A 20,461-nucleotide genomic window follows, 5' to 3' on the forward strand; every position below is an offset into this window, starting at 1 on the left:
GACATGGTCTGTCTCAAATTAGACAGTTTCAAAAGGAATCATAGCTAAGTGGAACCCCTCTTGTGAAAACCTTTCACCTCAACCTGTTGCAAACATTTCTGTGAAATAGTGAAACCCAGAATATTCCTAATTAGTGTTAAGAACAACAGAAATGTGAGTCAATAAGAATGGATTTAATTTATATGGAATTTATTGTTATTTTCTAAAGGTTATTTATCCTGTTTTCAGACAGAGGAGAAGGGAGGAAGAAAGGGAGAGAAACATCAATATGTGGTTGCCTCAAGTTTGCATGCCCCCCACTGGGGACCTGGTCCCGCAACCCAAGCATGTTCCCTGACTGATAATTGAACTGGCAACCCTTTGGTTCACAGGCTGGCACTCAATCCACTGAGCCACAGCAGCCAGGGTACAATGTATTTTTAATTTTTTTTCAAAGATTTATTTATTTACTCTGTGAGAGGGGATGGGAAGGAGAAAGAGAGAAACATCTATCAGTTGCCTCTCACACATGCCAGACCAGAGATGGCCTGTAACCCAGGTATGTGCCCTGACTGGGCATCAAGCCAGCAACTTTTCCCTTTATAGGACAATGCCCAACCAACTGAGCCACCCCAGACAGGGCTAACTTACATGCAATGAAAAGACAGTCATGCAGGTATTTAGGTACTAAGCACCCTCCTATGTGTCTTGGGGAAAGCACAGAAATCTAAGGTCCCACTCAGAAGGAGCTGGAGCATCAGCAGAATGGAAATGATAGTGAGCAGTGCCATATGTTATGGAATATGTGGGTACTGAGCTGTGCGCTCTAGAAGAGGAAAATGAGACTGTCAGCTAACATTGAGCACTTGTATGTCAGGCGCATTGCTAAGTACTTTCCATGTACCAACCTGCCTGTGAAGTCATTTAATGGGTAAGGAAACTGGGAGGCTCAGAGAGCCGAGGCATCCTGTGAAGGTCACACAGCTGTTCGTAAAGCTGGGATCCAGACTCCAGAACGTGTGTTCTTATTACTGTTGACTCATCTAAGTTTTGTGCAAGTTTAGTGACAAGCTCAATATCGTATAGCAAACCGATGATTCTAACCCAAGTCCATCTAACATTCATTCAGCAATCATGGTCATGGTCTTCTAGCACAAGATTTCTTAACTTTGGCACATTTGGAGCCAAGTAATTCATTGTTGTGGGGCTGTCCTGTGCATCATTTGACGTCTAGCATCATCCATGGCCATTTAGCCACTAGATGCCGGTAACATCCTCCCCTTCCCAAGTAGTGACGACCAATTGCCAAACAGATGCAAATGTCTCCTGGCTGTAGGGCAAAAATCACTCCTAGCTGAGAACTACCAGTTTACCATAATCTGATGCCTGCCCTCTCAGCCTCTTCCCCTTCAGTAACTCAAGGTTGTCTCAGCAAGCCAGCAACAGAACCTGAGGCAGAGCCCAGGAATCTCAGGGCCAAAGAAAAATGGGACTGAGGTTGAACAGGCAGCTGAGGTATCTATCACAGAGGGAGCAGTGGATTAACTGTTAACACTCACGAAAAAATGGCATGCAGTAACCTCTGAGATGTCACACCGACATCTTTACCAGGTCACTACCCTCTGGCAGTAATCAAGGAGCAGCCCCCAGGGAAGGTTCTGTGTAACTCCAGGAACCTAGTTTTTACCAAGAGGCTAGTAAGAATTTCTCTTCAGGTGGGCTCCAGACAGCCTTGCAATTGCTTGGAAATCCAGATCAGCAAGGTTAGGGGTGTGGTTGGCAGCCCATGGAGCCCTACAGGGTCAGTGGAGAGGACACCTCTTCTGACTGGACAGGCCAGTCAGTCCATCGCCACTGAGGTGTTCATCTAGGGTCGATGGTCCATAGGTGGAGTCATTTTGCTTAGTGCAAATTATTTGTGAGAGGATCCAGATGTGCATTTTGGGGGCAGAAGACCCATCGTTTTCATTATATTCTCTGAGAGGTGATGACCAAAACAGACAGTAGTCATTGCCTTAGAGTTGGGCGTGGTAGCGAAGCCTGTGAACTTGGGAGTCCAAGGAGCATGCAGACCCCAGCCCTAACACTTCCTAACAAGAAGTCATCTCCCCTGAGGCTTGGTTTTCTTATCTCTAAAACAGAAGTGAGAACAATTTGTGGTGGCTGTGACGACAAATGAGATAATATAGGTACACTTATGCAAATGATACACGTAATGTATTCAAGTACTGTATTAATGAGATATATTTGAGATACGTAATGCGATAACAGTATTAGTAAACTTTTTAATATAGTTATTATTTATAATTTGAAGTCTCAAAACACCCCATCCAAGTGCTAATTTTTCCTTTTAGTCTAGAATTTATGGCCTAGATGGGAACTCTTCATTTATCCCTGGCATTGAGCCCAAGATAGGAGGCTGGATGCTCCCTGGAGGGGAAGACTGCTGCAGAGGGCAGTGGGACACAGGGTTTGGGGGAGAAGAGAAGAACGATCAGTCTCTTGTTTTAGGGAGGGTCGAAACATAGCTGTGATCAGGCCTCCGGAATACTCACTGGCCTCTGTCAGGGGAGGGCATTTGCCTAGCTGCTGTGAGCAAGGCACTACCAAACCTCATTGCATAAAGAGATAGCTCAATGCAGGGCGGTCTGGTGCTAGGGAGGTGAGAGGCTTGGGTCCAGATTCCTGTAAGGAAGACCTCAGTTATGTCATTCATCACCAGAGGGCATGAGATGGCTCCGGAAGGCACACTCTTGCCCTCTGGCCAAACTGCCGGTGAAAACCAGCCAGGTGTTTCCTTCAAAAAAGTCAGCAAGTGCTGGGTAAAGTAAGCAATGCCAATTTAAACGTTCTTTGAGCCTCTCCCTGGTCCTTCCTCTGTCCCCCAGCTTAGAGGCCTCCTGGAGTTCCCTTTAAGCAGCTGCCTTCTTCTGCAGGCCTTAAGGCCCAGATTCTTTATGCCAAGCTCAGCTCAGCCCTCTGGAAAGCAAATAGGCATACCTGAGGAGGACGAGGTAAAGTCTTGAAGATCCATAGCCAGGGGAAGGACAACTAGCTACCATGTCCTCATTTTTAGTCTGTTCACTGTTTCTGCAGTGCTCACCGAATGTCTGGTCCTAGAGATACCAGACCGGTGTGCCGAGAATTCTGCCCTAGAGGGTGTCCTTTGTAGTAGACAGATGAGTAACCAAACCACTAAAATAAAAAGCAGTATGTCCTAAATAAAAGCATGAATTACTCCAGAGTATGGGGTAATTAAAAATGACTAATAATATTAATAATATGCCTGGAGGTGTTAACCTTGGCCAAGAAGGTAATATTCCAGCCAGCCTTGAAGATGAGTAAAAATATTGAGTTAATTACTGAACATTTACTTTGGCCAAGTACTGTGCATGTTCATTATCATATTACCAAGTTTTTATAGTTGCTATTATTTTACTAATATTGCTGATGAAGAAAAGCGGCCTGGCAAGTTTAAATAACTAGGTTTTTCCCCTGGTAGAGGGAAAGAATATTCCAGGTGGAGAAAACAGGAGCAAAGGCCCGGGGGAAAGAAGGTACATGAACAAGTGAGGTACCAATCATTTGGACAGTACTTGCCACTTAGAGAACACTTCCAGAAATGTCACACTTAATCCTCAAAAATACCCTGAAAAGTAGAAAATATCACCATTCTACAGATGCAGAAATTAGCTAAAATTGGATATTTGCTGAATGATACAAATCAAAAGCTTGAACGTTTCTTCTGGGTATAAGGTAAGTGTTCTTTGTTCATTGCCCCACCACTAAGGACCTTGTACTTGAGAACAGTGGTCCAGTAGAAAGGAGGGGACAAACTAAGGAGTCCACTTACCCCGTGGGCCATCCTTGGGCCTCTGCAGTCTGTTGCCATTAAGGAATTTATGGACTAGTGGTTTTCTTTGTGTGTTATTACCCAGTGAGTTAACTTTTGACCATCTTACTAAATAAATACCTAAGCAAAATTCTGGATTCCTTTTTAAATGAATAAAATATATAGTTTGAATAGGCAATAGACATATAGTACAACATCTAAAAGGCACTGTGCACGCCCACACACACACACACACACACCTCTGGCCCACCTTGTCAGCAAGTAAATTATCCTGAGGCAGCCACTGTTAAATTTCTTGTGTACACTTTCAAAGATACTCTGGCCTCTTTTTATAGAATGGTAAAGCACTATATCAACAAAGCATATCTGTATTGATTGGTTTTGTTTCACGTTAGGTACTTAAGCTGTGCCCTTTGCTGGATTCACAAATACATGGTCTGGAGCACCAAGCGTGCTGTGTGGATGTGTTTAGGTGGACAGGGAGTGTGAGCAACAGTTACCAAAGGACATTTGGTGCAAGGTAACATGCAGTGAGTGTGGGAGAGTTCGTAGCTGTGAGGGCGTCACATAGTGGTTAGAACTTTTTGTCTGGAGTCACATTTGGCATGTGGCCCTAATTCTGCAGCTTGTTCTCAGTGTGACAGCGTAAGTGGCTGAACCTCTGTAAGACTGTTTTCCATCTGTCAGAACAGACTAAAAATAGTACTTACTTCATAGGGTCCTTGAAAGGAATAAATAAGACAAAGTATACAAGGAGCTTGGAGCATATTAAGCGCCCGATAAATGTTCGCTAAAAAACCAAATTTTTAGCTATCAGTAAATGTTGGCCGTTTTCATTCAAGTGTACAATTTTCCTTACCGGAAAATTCACAAAAGCTGTGAAAACGGGACTTAAAAAAATGGCGGCAAAATATAATTCAAAGGGAGGCTATTCGGGCGGACTTTGTATGAATATTCATAAGGTATCCAAATTATGAATATTCATGTCCTTTGGGATGGAAGTAGTATCAACGTTTAGTTACTTGATACTGCCCCAGGTCACTCTAAATTCTGAAACACATCTGGCCCCAAGTCTTTCTGGTTAAGAATATGAGCTTGTATTCTTACTAGGGAGAAAAGGTAAAGCTTTCTTTTTTTAGAAGGCTATTGTTTTTCTTAGTCCGTAATATTATTTTTCACCTTTCTTATCAAGGAAGTCCTGGGGAAGCCTTCCAGGATTTAAACTCACAGCCCCTTTGCTCGATTCCTGTGTATTCAAGGACTGGTGGGAAGTAAAAATATTGAGTTTGGAGTCGAGGCCTGATTTTTTTTTCCCCTTCACCACGCTCTCTAGGTCTGTTTCATTATCCGTATGGCAACGCCTAGAATTTAGTAGGCTCTTCCTAAATATATATTGAATAAACACTGAAATAAGGTAGTTTTTTCATTCGCAGGTCTTGACTCCTTCTTTCCTTTTTCTTGGTGCTGTAGTGGGTTGGGCAATGGCAGGCAGCCTAGGGAATAAGGATAAATCACAGAGCCTTTCGAGCAGCAAGGGACTTAAGCGAGTTACCCGTTTACTCAGCACCTCCCTACAAGGAGACTGGATCCCCAATCCTACCCCACGGGCACATCTGAGGGTCGCTCTCTTTAAGAGGGAATACCGCCCTCCAGTTCTTCCCTTTCAACATTTGAAAACAAAATATTCATTGGAATTGGGCTGTCAACTGCACCGAGGCGCCCCGGGACATGCCCAAAATCCTTGTCCCGAAAACCGCGGTGCCAACCATCGCAAGAGCCTGAACCCGCGATCCTCCGGCTAGTTCTTCACCCGCCAGCCCTGGAGGACCGTGGGTGGACACTCTTGCAGAACGCCTCTCGCTGGTTGGGGCGCGGGTGGGCGGAGCCGGCGCAGCCAGGCTGTGGCCTCGGAGGGTGTGGACACTCTGGCCCCGCTCTCGGTGGTGAGGAAGGCAGTGCGAGCAGCGGCCGCTCTGGTCGGCGGACGCGCTGCCTGGCAGTCCCGGAAGCGAAGCAGTGATGGCGGAGAGTCCGACTGAAGAGGCGGCGACGGCGGGCGCCGGGGCGGCAGGCCCGGGAGCGAGCGGAGTCGCCGGTGTTGTTGGCGTTAGCGGCAGCGGTGGAGGGTTTGGGCCTCCTTTCCTGCCGGATGTGTGGGCGGCAGCGGCGGCAGCGGGTGGGGCTGGGGGACCAGGGAGCGGCCTGGCTCCGCTGCCCGGGCTCCCGCCCTCGGCCGCTGCCCACGGGGCCGCGCTGCTTAGCCACTGGGACCCCACACTCAGCTCCGACTGGGACGGCGAGCGAACCGCGCCTCAGTGTCTACTCCGGATCAAGCGGTGAGCCGGGATTTTTCCTTCCCCAGCCCCAAGCTCTGGGGCTCGACCTTCCGTGCCCCCCCCCAACCCTTACCACTACAGCCCTCACTCTCCCTTGCCGCCTCGCGCTTCCCTCACAGCCGCCCAGCTGCAAGGCCCACTTCTAGTCAGCTGGGGGAGTCGGGACCGGATCCCCCACATCCCCTGCCCCTAGCTCCACACGCACCAAACCCCTACTCTAGTGGCCCAGGTCCGACCCCGCCCCTCGGCAGCCTCCCTGGGGCCCTCAGTCTCCACTCAGGACACCCTCCCCCCCATACCTCCCTCCTGAAACCCGACCCTTTCCCCGCTTCAGTAACACCCCCTCCCGCCCACCGTTCCACCCCTGTACCCCCTTCCCACCCTAGCCTTTCTAGGTGCTGCGTGGAGTCCCAATCCATCGGGGTCCCTCTCTTCCCGGCCTTCGTTTGTAATGCAGACCCAGCTTGCTTTCCCGGCCTTAGACTCGAAACCAGCCTTTCTTTTTAGTCCCCTTTTCCTCAAATCCCTTCCTTATAGTCCCTTCCCAAGTCTAGTCCACTTCTCTCATACCCACAATCTTTCCTTGAACCACTTTTCCATACCCCCAGTTTCGGGACACTGTCCACTCTCTCACACCTGTTCCTGGAACTCAGGCTTCCTCCCCCCAGTCTTACTCTGGCTTGTAATATTCCACTCAAGATATTTCTTTCCTATATTTTTTTGCTCTGGACCATCAGGTTTACTTTCCTAGAGTAAATAATACCCAATTCAAGCATAGGAACAAGGTCCTAAGTCGTTTTTGTTCTTGCTTCTTGGGCAACTGATCTTAGATCATATCATTTAACAGACAACCTTTTAAAAAAATTCTTAGCATAGTACCTGTCACGTAGGACCTGTTTCCTACTGACCATGCTCCCTTCACAGCCCTCATCTGAATGTTCCCATCCCCCACTTTTCAAGTCCCTTTAGATGTATCTCTACCTATGCTTCAGGGTTTCTGTGAAAATTAAAGAGCACGTTGTGTGTAAAGTATACCTGGCCCAGTGCATGACACAGGGCAGTTTTACATTCCTTACATACCTTTGAGTTCTGCCTATACTTATTTCTTCTGCTCCAGCTGTTTGCACTTTTCCATGTCCCCGTGAAAGTCCCTAGCCTTTTCCCATCTAGAATGCCCTCCTTTAGACCCTCACTCACAGCTGATAACATTCTAGCTTGTGAGATAGAACCTAGAAATCTTCTCACTTCTATAGCAGCCGCCGCCTGTCATCTTCCAGCTGTGAGATTCCTGCCCTATTAGTCTCTTGGGCAAGAAGATCATTGTTCTTCCTTGTCAGCTCACTTGCTTCATATAATCCCCTTGCTAACAAAGGTCCACAGTGGTTTATGGAATTAGTTTTTTAGTGGGGTTGATGGTGCCTTCCCAGTTACTAAAAAATCTTCCTTTAGCATTTAGCTGTAGTACCTGGGAGTCTCGGGGGTGGGGAGTGAATGAATTGCCATGTGGGAGGAAGTGAGAGTAAATGGGATGTGGCTTTTCCGGGGTGTCATCTGATGCCTTTGGGATCTCTGGGTTTTTTGCCCTCTCCTTACCCTCCCCCTGAGGAAACAATGCCCCTTTGATAATAATTTGCTCTCTGCCTGCCCGACTAGTACTCAGCTGGTGCAGCAAGACAGTGCAAACATCTGCGGTACCAGGCACCACTTTCCTGAACCCTGGCCTCACTGAGGTGGTAACAACTGTCCTGTTCAAGGGATTCCCTTTTTTTCTCCTCTCCCTCACCCCTCCCCCACTTCCTCTTGGTGTTATACAGGGATATCATGTCCATTTATAAGGAGCCTCCACCGGGAATGTTCGTTGTACCTGATACTGTTGACATGACTAAGGTACGTGACTTGCTGGGGGTTGGGGTTTATTGGGAAATTGGGCCCATAAAGTTGGAAGAGCCTGTAGAGATTATCCAGCTCACATCTCTGATTACGTAGGGAAGGAATCAAGCCCCCAAGAGGGTAAGGGTCTTGCCCAAGGTCACACAGTGAGGTGGAACAAGCTTTGAACAGGTGTTTTACTAGGGTGCCAGCAGGTTCTGGTTGCCTTGGAACATCCCAGTTTACATCTATTATTCCAGCTTAACTGTTAGTAAGGTGCTCTTCCCCTTTCACAAGGTTTGGATGATAAGTTATGTGGTCACCCTGTCTGTTGTACCACCCAGCTCTTCCGCCCATCCTGCCACTCTTGACCTGTACGTGTGCAGCAGCTGTAAATCAGGGTAGCGGAGGCTGGGAATAGGGCAGGCGTGAGTGAGCAGTGTTGGTAGTGAAAGGGCGTCATTTAGGCTCCTAACCTGATGTTGGGACAAAATCAGATTGCCTAAATCTAGTGTTTAAATGGAAACTTACAGTTTCCATTTTCTTAACAGTAGAAATTCAGATTTTGTATTGTTGATATCTGTTTTATTATGAATAGGCTTCTCTTTCAACTAATTTTTTCTTTTTATGGGGTTGGAAATGTTTCCTCAGACATCTTGTCCGCCGTCAGGTATCAGTGTTAAAATGCTAGTCCCTGGGTCCCCAGAATCGACGCCATGTCGATGCCAGTTGAGCTTGCTCTTCCAGTGACTGAGCTAAAAGAAAATGTAGGGTGTCGCCAGGGCAAGATAGGGACCGTCCGCTGAGGCACTGGATCGCAGGTCCTTTTTCCTCTTGCTGTTCCAATTCTGAGCAGACTTCATATGCCTGTGAGCCTTTGTAGAAGTATAGCTGAGTTTAGGTTGGGGAAATCTTGTTCAATAATTATGGCTGGAGGAAGAGAATTTAATGTTCTGTTTTAACTGCTGCTGCATTTTTCTTTATTTTTATTTTTTAATTAACCTACAGTGTTGGGGCAAGTTCTGGGGATGGTGTAATGGCTTTTGAGTGGACCATGAGTTTTCCCCATTTTTCTTTGTACTTTTGACACAGCCGGATGGGTGATGTAGGTTTGGTCCCCTGCAGAGGAAGGAGACACCCTAGGCCTCCATCACACCCCTCTGCTCTGCACTGTCACTGGCGCCGGTGCTGCAGCTTCCAGTCCCTTCCTACTTTTCCATCCATCTCGCCTCCCCTTTTTTGCCACATAAATGGAGGGTGGAGTTGCATCATACGCACGTTAAATCTAGGCAAATCCAAAAGTATATCCTCAGGAAAAAAATACCTATTAAAATTAAAAATGCCAGGGTAGTACTTTACAGGTGCATATTTTGCACATTGGTGTTGTATCCATTTGTTATGCATAACACTGACCAGAGAGTCTGAGTAAAAGCCATGCTTGAAAGGAGTCTTAAGGATACTCAAGGGCGATTTTGACTAGAGGGAGTTTTCACCTTGGGCTCTTACTTTAGAATGGAACCCCAGAGTAAGATGCCGCTCGGCTATAGTGGGATTTAAAATACTAAAAGTATTCATGTGAGTGAGGACAGCCTGTTCATTCTGCATGGAGAGGGTATGGAATGTGGATACCAGAGGAAGGTCCTGCTTCTGACGTGGGTAGCAAGTGGAAGCCAGGAGGGGTCGGGATGGGACATCACGTCACAATTTTGAGATGGGGTTTTATTTTGCAGATTCATGCATTGATCACAGGCCCATTTGACACTCCTTATGAAGGGGGTTTCTTCCTGTTCGTGTTTCGGTGTCCGCCCGACTATCCCATCCACCCACCTCGGGTCAAACTGATGACAACGGGCAATAACACAGTGAGGTTTAACCCCAACTTCTACCGCAATGGGAAGGTCTGCTTGAGTATCCTAGGGTAAGAGGAGATTTCTAAGTGGCCAAGTTGGTTGCTAGCAAATAATTACTCTAGGCCTTTATCAACCAGGGTTTCTCATCTGAACTACAGAACACAGAAAATAATTGGAGCGACTATTTCCTCCATTCTCCCCAGGGTGGTACATGACTAGTATGATTCCAGGTGCAAAAGAGAGAAGTTAATTCACTCGTTACAGTGGCTGCCTTGGTGAAGTGGTTCTGGAGCAGTAGCAGCACCTGGAAACTTGGAGGCATGCAGATGCTGGGGCCCCACCTTAGACTTACTCTATGAAAAACTGGGGGACCGGGTCCCAACAGTCTGTTATGTAAGCCCTCCAGGTGACTCGTGCACACTGCAGGTTGAGAACCATTCCATTAGGGCATCAGGGCTTAATTTCCCTTCCAAACAGGTTGAGAAAGGCTGCAGATCTGTGCCATTCAGGATTGTGGGTTTCTTATTTATGAGTCTCTCAATTAGTGGCTTTGGAGGCGGTGGTGGTGGTGATGGTTATGATATTTTAACAACTGAATGAAAAATGTCTAAGGCCGGAAATCACATCGTACACAAAACACAAGTTTTAAGTGCATTTTGTGTCTGGGTGCTATCGAGATTTTGCGTCATATAGTTTCTCATCTGTTCCTTTTCATTGCCTGAGAGGGTTAAACATTCAGAATGGAAATGTCTTCTAGTATATTCAGGATTGGTCTTTTTCCATGTGGTCTGCATTGCCCTGGGGCAGAGAGCAAGTGCAGGCTGCAGCTGAGAAAGTTGCCCAAACTGGCGATACTGTTTTCTTCCTTCTTGTCCATCAGTTTCTGGGTCTGTGTGAAGACGAGGCAGCTGACACAGCTGGAGATGTGGGGTTTTTTTTTCAATTTCAGATCTAGGAATGTGTCCCGTGATTGTGGGTGGCAGTGAGGAAGTCCTGTAAAGCAGGTTGCCCTTAAAGACGTCCTTCACCTTGGTAGGGCATATAATTATCTGTGCCAGTAGGGCAGTGGTCTGCGCAGCCCACAGTGGTAAGGAAATGTAGTTGTCACTTCTGTATGAAGTTTATTCGTGAAGGTGTATGGGTTTTTTTTAAAGATTTTTCTTATTTACTTTTTAGAGAGGGGAAGGGAGACAAAAAGAGGAGAAACATCAATGTGTGGTTGCCTCTCCTGCACCCCCTGCCAGGGACCTGGCGCACAAACCAGGCCTGTGCCCTAGACCAGGAATCAAACCAGTGACCCTTGGATTCACAGGTCGACACTCAGCCACTGAGGTTCTCCTTTATTAGGCTAACATAAAATTATGTTGAGTAAACACTAGCTAACAATAGAAATAGGGGAAGTAAAAGGGTAGGATAAAAGTGGCAGAAGTATGTTGGGTGGAAAAGGGGGAGCTACCCCAAAATTGAAAATTTGCCATGAAGAGTCAGAGCAGAAAATTCCCATGTGTTCTTAGGTTACTATATTCACTTTATCAGCCTCATTTTATTTCCTTCCAACCTAGAAAAAAACACTGGCTGACTTACTGACAAAAGAAGTTTCATGAAAGTTTACCATGTTCACTCGAATTCTTGGGTATATGAAGCCTTAGCAAAAGTTTACAGTTTTGTGGGTAGCAAAGCTGAGGACAGAGCAGGTTGAAAGGCACCGAGGAGCAAGCTCTGATGACATCATTGTCGCACATCATGTCCCTGGGCTTTCCTCAGTTCCAGGGGAGAAAGGGGCATTGGCCGGTTAACTGGAAGAAGCAGTCCTGTCTCGGGTTGTGTTCAGCTTCCAGCTCATCAGTTACTAAAACACAAAAGCAAATGTCGTTAACATCTAGCCTGCCTTCTTCCTCTGAATGCTCCATCAGATTTATGAGAGAGAGGAGTGGTTTTGGTGTTTCTCTCTTATTCAAGTTATTTTTCATGTATTTTCAGACCCTCCACAATCTAGAAGTCCTCCTTAATCCCTTCCTGTTCTTGGGCTGGGTTCTGTAGTCCTCAGGGAATTTGACACTCCTTGGGGGCTTGATAGAGTAGTGGGTCCCCTGATGGACCCCACCACATAGCCTCTAACCAGATGGCTTCGCTCCCCTCTGTGCCTCTGTGCTCAGCATCTCTCCCCTCTCTAACTCTGTCACACCCACAAATAAGTTAGTAAGCTCTTTGAGATCTGCAGAGGTTAACATTTTGACTCCCTTTGGAGCTGTTTCCTTACCTTATTTCTTTCATTCTGATGAACAGAACCTTCTCTGGCTACTATTTCTTTCCTAGCCTGAAGAAAATCCCTTCAAAGTTATCTTGCTTGCCTTATCCCCTTTTCTTTTGTCTCACTTGATAAGAGGATTAAGCACTTGACTGATTTCTGGTGAATGAGGGTGAGACAGAGGCTGGGAAATTTGAGTGTTAATAATGAAAGAGAAACCTTGAGTAGTTTAAGGTTGTGCTGCTAGGCCCCCGGTACTTGTGCCTTGGGCTTTCTGTGACAGCCTTTTCCCAAGTCTCCGCCTCATCCCTCTCCATCCCCTCTGATGTGTTTTGCAGTACGTGGACTGGCCCTGCCTGGAGCCCAGCCCAGAGCATCTCTTCCGTGCTTATCTCCATCCAGTCCCTGATGACAGAGAACCCCTATCACAACGAGCCTGGCTTCGAGCAGGTAAGTCCGGGGTGGCCCAGCCCTGGGGCCTGGGATACTAAGTTTTAAGACATGAGAGGCCTGTCTGCTTAAGGGTTTCTGGGTTGTTTTTTTAACCTGACTTAGCCCCACGTATTAATAAGCTTGTCAGTATATAGGAGAAAAAAGAAGCCGGCATGCACGCTCCTCATTAATGAATTTTTTTCCCTGGTAAGTTACAATAACACTGTGAAGTTATTTCCATTTGACTTGGATTTATCTACCACGTGGAAGTCAGTGGAGTCATTTGGAAGTTAGTTCTGAGCCTGCGTTGGGGGGGCTGTTATATTTGTATCCAGTAGGTTCTTCTGTATGCCTCCATTCTCAGTGTCGCCTGAGGTGATGTCGGTGACCACTGGTGAGCCAGACATTCTTTTGGAGTTATAAAGTAACAATTGACCCTTAAACAACACACAGCCAAAACTTCACATATAGCTTTGGACTTTGTAGTGGGCCCTTTGCATCCACCAGTCCAGCCAACTGTGGATGAAAACAGTACTTTGGATCTGTGGTGGGGAGTGTGGAGATAACATTTTCAGTCTGCTGTTGGTTGAATCTGCGAATATGAAACCTCCATATGAGAAAGGCCAACTGTATTTCCTGGAGGGGAGAAAAAAAACACATGTAAGTGGACCCATACAATTCAACCCTGTTTTGTTCAAAGTCAACTGTACCATTACCTGCAGAGTCAGAGAAGCTAGTCATTAGCTAGGGCAAGAATGGAGGTTGGCACTGCCGAACAGAAGGTAGAGGAAACTCACATTTTCCAAGGGTATGTTATGTGCCAGACACTGCCAAGTTTTTATATATAATTCTTAGTTAATTTCCATAATAGCTCTGTGAGGTGAATATTACTATCCTTGTTTTCAAGGTGTAATGGTGGCTTAGAGAGGTTAATGAACTCTCACGTGGACACACCAGATCAGGGTCGGACCCAGGGTTTGCCCTGGAGTCCAGAGTTCTTCCATTTTGCCAAAGTGCCTTTCAGGGTTAATTATGAGCACAGGAGAAGAGTCCCGGTGATACTCCCAAAGATAAATCAGTCAGGGTGGTTAAAACAGCTGAATTCATTTTGAAACTGTTTGAGATATCACTAAGGTTGATGAGTCTTCTATAAATCCGAACAAAGGGAAATACCCTTTAATAACAAAAATTACCCCCTAAACCATTCTTTCCAAACAAGTGGTGTATTTCAGGAGTAAGTAGAAGTGAAAGTGGACCTCATTGGCTAATAACCAGGATGCTGACTTTTAGACTTTCCTTGTCTTTAAATTCAGCAGATACTACTTATTTGTAATACTTTCAGATGTTCTTGGTTCACAGCACTCTCTTGTCTTGGTAGTTGTTTTTTTCTTTTTTTCCAGTTCTCCAGGCAGAAAGAATTGCCAGACTGTTCCATTTGTTAAGCAGTTAGTTTCAAATAACTTTTTAAAAAAATAACTATAATGGCATAACAATACGACGTGCAACTGTTAGGCATCACGTGACTTTCAAAGTCTTGGACCAGACTGAACCTACCACCCGCAGTTTTGTTCCTACTGTTTTCACATGCTACCTGCTGTTTATCCCCATAGTGACCGAAAACCCATCCTCACAAAGGTAACCTGTCATCAGGACTATACTACGGTTAGAACTGAATCACCTGCCTTAAGCCAGTAGTTCACATTGTATTTGATAGGTGTCGAATACTGTGGTTTTCTCCAAATATTTAAAATATTCATGGCCTGGCTTGTGTAGCTCAGTGGATTAAGTGCAGGCCTGTGAACCAAAGGGCACGTGCCTTTGGTTCGATTCCCAGTCAGGGCCCATGCCTGGGTTGTGGGCCAGTTCCCAGCAGGGGATGCACGAGAGGCAACCATACGTTAATATTTCTCTCTCCCTCTCTCCTTCCCTTCCCCTCTAAAGATAAAGAAATAAAACTTTTTAAAAAAAGGTTTAAAAACTATTTAAAATATCCCAAAGCACCCGGGTGATTTTGTTGTGGTGCATTTTGGGAACCATAGTGAAGAGGCCGAAGGTGTGTGTATCTTTCCTGTTCATGGTTTTATCAAAGGCTTCGTCGGAGGCCAAGGCTCTGATTCACCAGGGTTGGTAGAAAAGCGAACATTGAAGAGCAAAGGAAGAGGTTAAAGGAGAGTTACTTCTGTCTGTTCATACCCACACATTCAGATCAGCTTTAGAGACCAAAAGTTGGGGTTTTTCTTTTGAAAATTTCAAGCCTACTTCTGATAGCTTCACTGTAGTTGAGTTCATGACAGTAGAACCCTACAGACGTGTGAAGGAGTTAACCAGGAAGCACCCGTCAGAGACTGCAGACTGAGTCCTACCGTTATCTGTGTGCATAATTGGTTATTTCCCATTTAATCCTTACCTGAGAGGCCCTTCATTTCAGACTTTGGAAAATCTGATGGATCTAGTTCGTTGCTTATATGGGTCAAATGACCCAGCGGAGGATGGGTATTGGTGTGCTCCGGGGGAGGTGACGGTCTTGACAGAAGGCCTCATTGCCCTTTAGTGGGTTTCCCACGCCATGGGGAAGACTTCCTCCCAGTTCATTTGCTTAGGTCACATGCCCCATACCAACCCTGAAGTCTTCCCATTGGCTTTTCTCTTTGCCTGAATTTTGTACCTGGATACTATGGTGTCTGTCACATTACAGGAGAGACATCCAGGAGACAGCAAAAATTATAATGAATGTATTCGGCATGAGACCATCAGGGTGGCGGTCTGTGACATGATGGAAGGAAAGTGTCCCTGTCCTGAACCCTTACGGTATGTGTCTGGAGAGCCCCATTGGGACTTGCATTCCTTTTGAAGATTTAGCTTGTTCAGACCTTTGAGAACTTTGGGGACACCAGAGGGAAACAAAACAGAAGAAGCAGTAGTTTAAACGCATGTGGTTTATACTTTAATGTGGCTGAAGGTTCCCAGGAGGAAGTTCCAAGAGAGCTGCTCTGTTCTTGGAGTGTCGGGCCTCCGGTCCGTGCCCTCAGGGAGCCCCCAGTTTCCAAGGACCTGGACACATTAAAGACACAGCTCGCTGTTCTACGGCCAGATGAGTTGTAGAGCACTTCACAGTAAACCCATTTCTTACCGTTTGAGTTTATTTCTTGAGTGTTAAAACCGGAAGAACAAAGTCAGGAGTTAATGGAAAAAAATTCCTTGGGACAGTTTTGAATAAGGACTAAAATTAGGGAAGGCCTATGGAAAACCAACAAGAATGAGCGAGACTTGGGTTGAAGGTGAGATTAGAATGATTGGTATTAACAGTCCCTCGAATTTTGTAATCCCTAGGGTATAAGGGAAACCAACCATGGGCTTGGAAACACTAGCTGTTTCATTTGGCGTTAAGCCTAGATGCTGCAGGGGCGACCCCTTCCCTCCTGGGTCCCAACATAAGTGTCTCTGCTTGTTTTCCAGAGGGGTGATGGAGAAGTCCTTCCTGGAGTATTACGAATTCTATGAGGTGGCCTGCAAAGATCGCCTGCATCTTCAAGGTCAGACTATGCAGGTAATGCAGCCCCTGCTGTTGACTCCAGGGGCCTTCCAGCAAGACCGTGTAAAATCCCCCTACAGGGGTGACATCCACATCTCTCCTAGAACCGAGAGCCGAAAGGAAGCTGGTTCAGTTGAGTAGCTGAGGCCCAGAGAGGAGACTGACTTGCCTAAAGCCATATGGAGTTGGTTCTAAGGTCCTGGCATAAAGTAGGTACTCATGAGTAGAATGTGAATCATCTTTTCTAGCCTGGAACTCCTTCTCTTCTTGGTCAGTAGTCTTTTCAAACCAAGAACATTCAGCTCTCTAAGAATCTTAAAGAATTGTAAGAGTCACCTATTGGAATCCCATCCCTAGCTCAGAGGGGCACTAAGAGAAAGAAGGCTTAGACAAGCATTGCGTGTGTCGTGTTAGGAGTTAAAAAATTCCTATTACAAGCTGGTAACCAATGGCTCATTCTCTGCCTCTACTGGGGGAACATGCTTGTGTTTCCAGTAAAAATGCAGAAGTTACGGCTTGTTTTAAATATTTTATTTATTTATTTTTCTAGAGAGGAGAAGGGAAGGAGAAAGAGTGGGAGAGAAATATCAGTGTATGGTTGCCTCTCATGCGTCCCCTGCTGGGAACTGGCCTGCAACCCAGGCATGTGCCCTGACTGGGAATCAAATCGCGATACTCTGGTTCGCAGGCCCACACTCAATCCACTGAGCTACGCCAGCCAGGGCTGTTTTAAAGAAGAGGTTCTTATCACACCAAATTGCAGATAGGCTCCAATATAAACAGCCTGGTTGGTAAGTGAGTGAGAACCTTAGTCTTGAAGGGCTGGTTCTCATGTCTTTTGGATCATTTACTGGTCTTGCTTAGAAATACAGTGAGTTGGGTAAGTGACTAGGACCTTTTAGGGTTCTCACTATTTCTTCTGAGGCTGTTCCCCCCAGCCCTCTTGCCACCCAGCACCTCCTGCAGTAGGAGTAAATGTCTTACTTCCTCAGGTGCTGCTTGGAAATGTTAGTTTCCCTCTCCGTCCTTCAAGGACTCTCCACCCACCTGCCACACTTGAACTCAGAGGGCAAGGCCAGCTCAGAGTATGTTGGAGATGCAGCATGCCATGGTTAGTGCCCCGTCAGGAAGGAATTCATCATCGGTACCTAGCAGCAATTCCAGTATTCAGTCTATTAAGGGAAAATACCTCATGACGGGGGAAGGAAAGGGAGGAGCAGCATCTGGGGAGGGGAGAATGGGTGGAAATGGAGCCAGTGATGAAAGAAGGAAGATTTGGAAAATCAGTAGCTCCCGAAGTGCGGAGGTCAGCCTTCGGGTGATGTAAGCCTCCTGAGTGGAAAACGCCTGCTCTAGTCACAGTGACTGGGACTTTCGTCCACTGGTCCCTGATCACAGACAGAAGAGTGGAAGGAGTTTATGTGGGAGAAGCAGACACACTGTGAGGAGGAAAAATCATGCGCCTTTTCGTGACTGCCAAGGAAAGAGGTCTCCAGTTGTCTGCGACCTGTCCACTCTACTTGGCTGCCACAGTGCCTGTGTAGCATTTGAAATTCCTTTCGTTATATCCTCCACTGCAACCACAGTTATTTTTCTGCTTTCAGGACGGTTAACGCTTTTCTGTGTAATGTTTGGGTGGCCCTAGCATGATGCCCAGAAACCTAGAACAAAATACGGTGATTGATCCCCGGGGAACGGGACTGGTCCAAGCTCCTGAGTTCTAGACCCATCCGTGACCTTAGAAAAGCACATTACCCTTTTTGAGTACAGGATGCCCTCACTTTATGTTGTTACATTCTTGGAACTGCAGCAAAGCAACATACAAAACCAAGTTTACTGTAGTCTAATTGATGCAAACAAGAGTAAGTTCCTGGGCATCTCATCAGTGTTACAACAAAGACGTTGATCCGGGGCAGGGTTACTTGAAGGCCTTCTGTATAGGGAACGAAGGGTAACTCTCCCTTTGTGTGGTTTTTGAGGTTAATTGGAAACACAGGCGCACTTAGTCAGTCATTCCAGTCCCCGTCTTGAATTCCTCTTCCCCGTGTCCTTAGTCTTCTCCTGTATACTCACTGGCTTGCCTTTGAGGAATGCAGCACGTTTGAATGTTGGCCGGAGCCAGGCCTGCCCCGGGGCAGTGGACGTGCCACAATGTTCCTGAACAGAGATGACCTTGTGTGCCGTGCCCTCCTCTGTTCCCGTGACCCAGAAGTCAGGCACGCGTCCCATACGGGCCCAGCGTCATGCTGTCTAGGGTGACCACTCAGACTTGACTCTCCCATCTCCCTTGTCCCCTTCTCCCCACAGGACCCTTTTGGAGAGAAGCGGGGCCACTTTGACTACCAGTCCCTCTTGATGCGCCTGGGACTGATTCGTCAGAAAGTTCTGGAGAGGCTCCATAATGAGAATGCCGAAATGGACTCTGACAGCAGCTCATCTGGGACAGAGACGGACCTGCACGGGAGCCTGAGGGTTTAAATCCTGCTCCCCTCTCCCTCCCCCCACTCGAGAGTCCCGGCAAAGTTCCTTCCCCCACCCCAGGGATGGAGAGGCACTGTGTATCTCCCTCCAACGTGACGTCATTCTGCAAGATAGCAAGAACCAAGCAAGCTTGGATCCCAGGGTGCGGGGATGGGGAGTCTGTTCCCGATCTGACCTCCTTGGCTCTCGAGCATCTGGGGGCTTCGTTCATCCCATATCAGGGGCCAAGGTACCTGTGCAGGAGCACATAGGGTGAGGGCCTTTGGCAAAAGCAAACAACCAACACACCTCTCCACAGGGCCAGCTCCTTAGGGATAGGTGGGAGGTAGAAATTGCAATTCCAGGAGGGAATGTGCCCAAATGATTTGTGGGGTAACCGGAAGGGAGTTTGGGGTGGGGGGGCCGTCTGTGACATTTAAGCAGTCTGGGTGGTTGTATGTGTCTCCTCGGTCTTGAAGCAGGGCTTCCCCGCGCCCTTTTCCTCCTTGCCTCTCTTCCCCATTATTTCCCATGGGCCAGCATAATTTTGTTTTCCCTAATTTATAGTCACTGTTCTAGACAGACCAAAGAGAAGGAACAGTGGTGGAATCTAGGCTGCTGATCAGTGAGCTTTACCTAGCACCTGAGCACCTTTCTCTCCTGTTGCCCATCTCCCCCCACGCCCCATTTTTGAGATTGAAGACAGAAAATAAATGTGATAGGACTCGAACCAAGTTCTGGGTAAAAGCCCTCACAGGCACCGTAGGTAGCTGGAGATGCTGTTTGTTCCCAAAATCATTGGAAATTTCCCAACTCTAGCAGCTGCTGGGTGTATGGGATTCGAGCCACTAAATAGGATAGTCTCTTACAGATTTCCATAAATACCAGTCACAATGAGGGTGTTTCTCCTGGGTGTGGTGAGGGGCAGGCTGATACTAGTCCTGTTGTATTTTGCTTGGCTGTCCTTGTGGATTTCCCCCCACCCCAGCCTGTAGTCATCCATCCTCACTTCAAGGCCCAGGGACTAGTGGGGAGCAAGGGGAGCCAATAGAGATCGGGGCGGGAGATTTCTAGATTTCTGGAGACTCCTGTCTCCCCAGCCCCTCCCAGCTGCTCCGTCACCTGCTCTGATGGGTGTTTGCCCTGCTGTGTTGCTTATCTGTATTTATCTGCAGTGATCCTTAGCTGGTTGGCTGAGAAAAATATGCTTTAGGTGCGCTGTGATACTGGGCAAGGAGGGAACCCACCCTCCCTACTTGCTGTGTTCTCCCTGTGCTTTCCAGAGGCTTGTTAAGGCCTCCCATGGGGTGTTGGTTCTCTGCGTGACACGGCCCCGCCAGTAACCAGCTGCGTGTGGGGAGGGATAACGTGTTTTCTGCTCTGCCCGCCTTTGTCTTGTGTATCGTGGGACTTGCCTGGGAGGTGCTGGGAAGGAGGTTGGGCACAAAGGAGAATGTCCTACTTGGGAGGCCAGGAAGCAAACTGCACAGGAAGTGGGTCTGGGGCACGGAAGTTTACCTTCGGTATCTAAATGTTGGGTCTTTTCACAAGGAGGCTCAAAAAAGGCACCCTGCTTCCAATTTCCCCTCTTCCGTTCCCAGAGGTAGGACAGGGCTGGGAAGAATGCCCTTGGTCTGCTGGTCCAGTGTTGTCTGTCATCCATTTAAGTGTTCCCACTTCAAGTGACAATCCTCTCCCTGGCCCTGCCATGGGCAGAGCACGTCTGGCATACTGGCCTGACTTTTACGCCCTAATCTTGAGGAAATATATGCACAGGAGTCAAAAGAGATGTCTTTATATCTGACTGTACATAAATGAAGTTTTTTTTTTCCTTTTTGGTGCAATAAAGTTTGTTTGGCAGAAGGAGGAAGCGCCAATGGGTGTGGGAGGGCTTGTGTGAAG

The 20,461-nt window shown here is 47.1% G+C and overlaps 1 protein-coding gene across 1 annotated transcript; it reads left to right on the forward strand.

The window, feature by feature from the left end:
* The first annotated feature begins 5,765 nt into the window (after positions 1-5,765).
* Positions 5,766-20,422, forward strand: UBE2Z (ubiquitin conjugating enzyme E2 Z). The gene is made up of 7 exons (XM_037149902.2): positions 5,766-6,168; positions 7,983-8,055; positions 9,768-9,955; positions 12,474-12,585; positions 15,263-15,375; positions 16,024-16,114; positions 18,407-20,422. The coding sequence occupies exons 1-7, from the start codon at positions 5,852-5,854 to the stop codon at positions 18,575-18,577; spliced, it is 1,065 nt and encodes a 354-aa protein (XP_037005797.1). The 5' UTR covers positions 5,766-5,851; the 3' UTR covers positions 18,578-20,422.
* Positions 20,423-20,461: the final 39 nt, after the last annotated feature.

This window comes from Artibeus jamaicensis, unplaced genomic scaffold (assembly GCF_021234435.1).
Source record: "Artibeus jamaicensis isolate MK-2021 breed Jamaican fruit bat unplaced genomic scaffold, CSHL_Jam_final contig_1998, whole genome shotgun sequence".
NCBI classification, from domain to species: domain Eukaryota; kingdom Metazoa; phylum Chordata; class Mammalia; order Chiroptera; family Phyllostomidae; genus Artibeus; species Artibeus jamaicensis.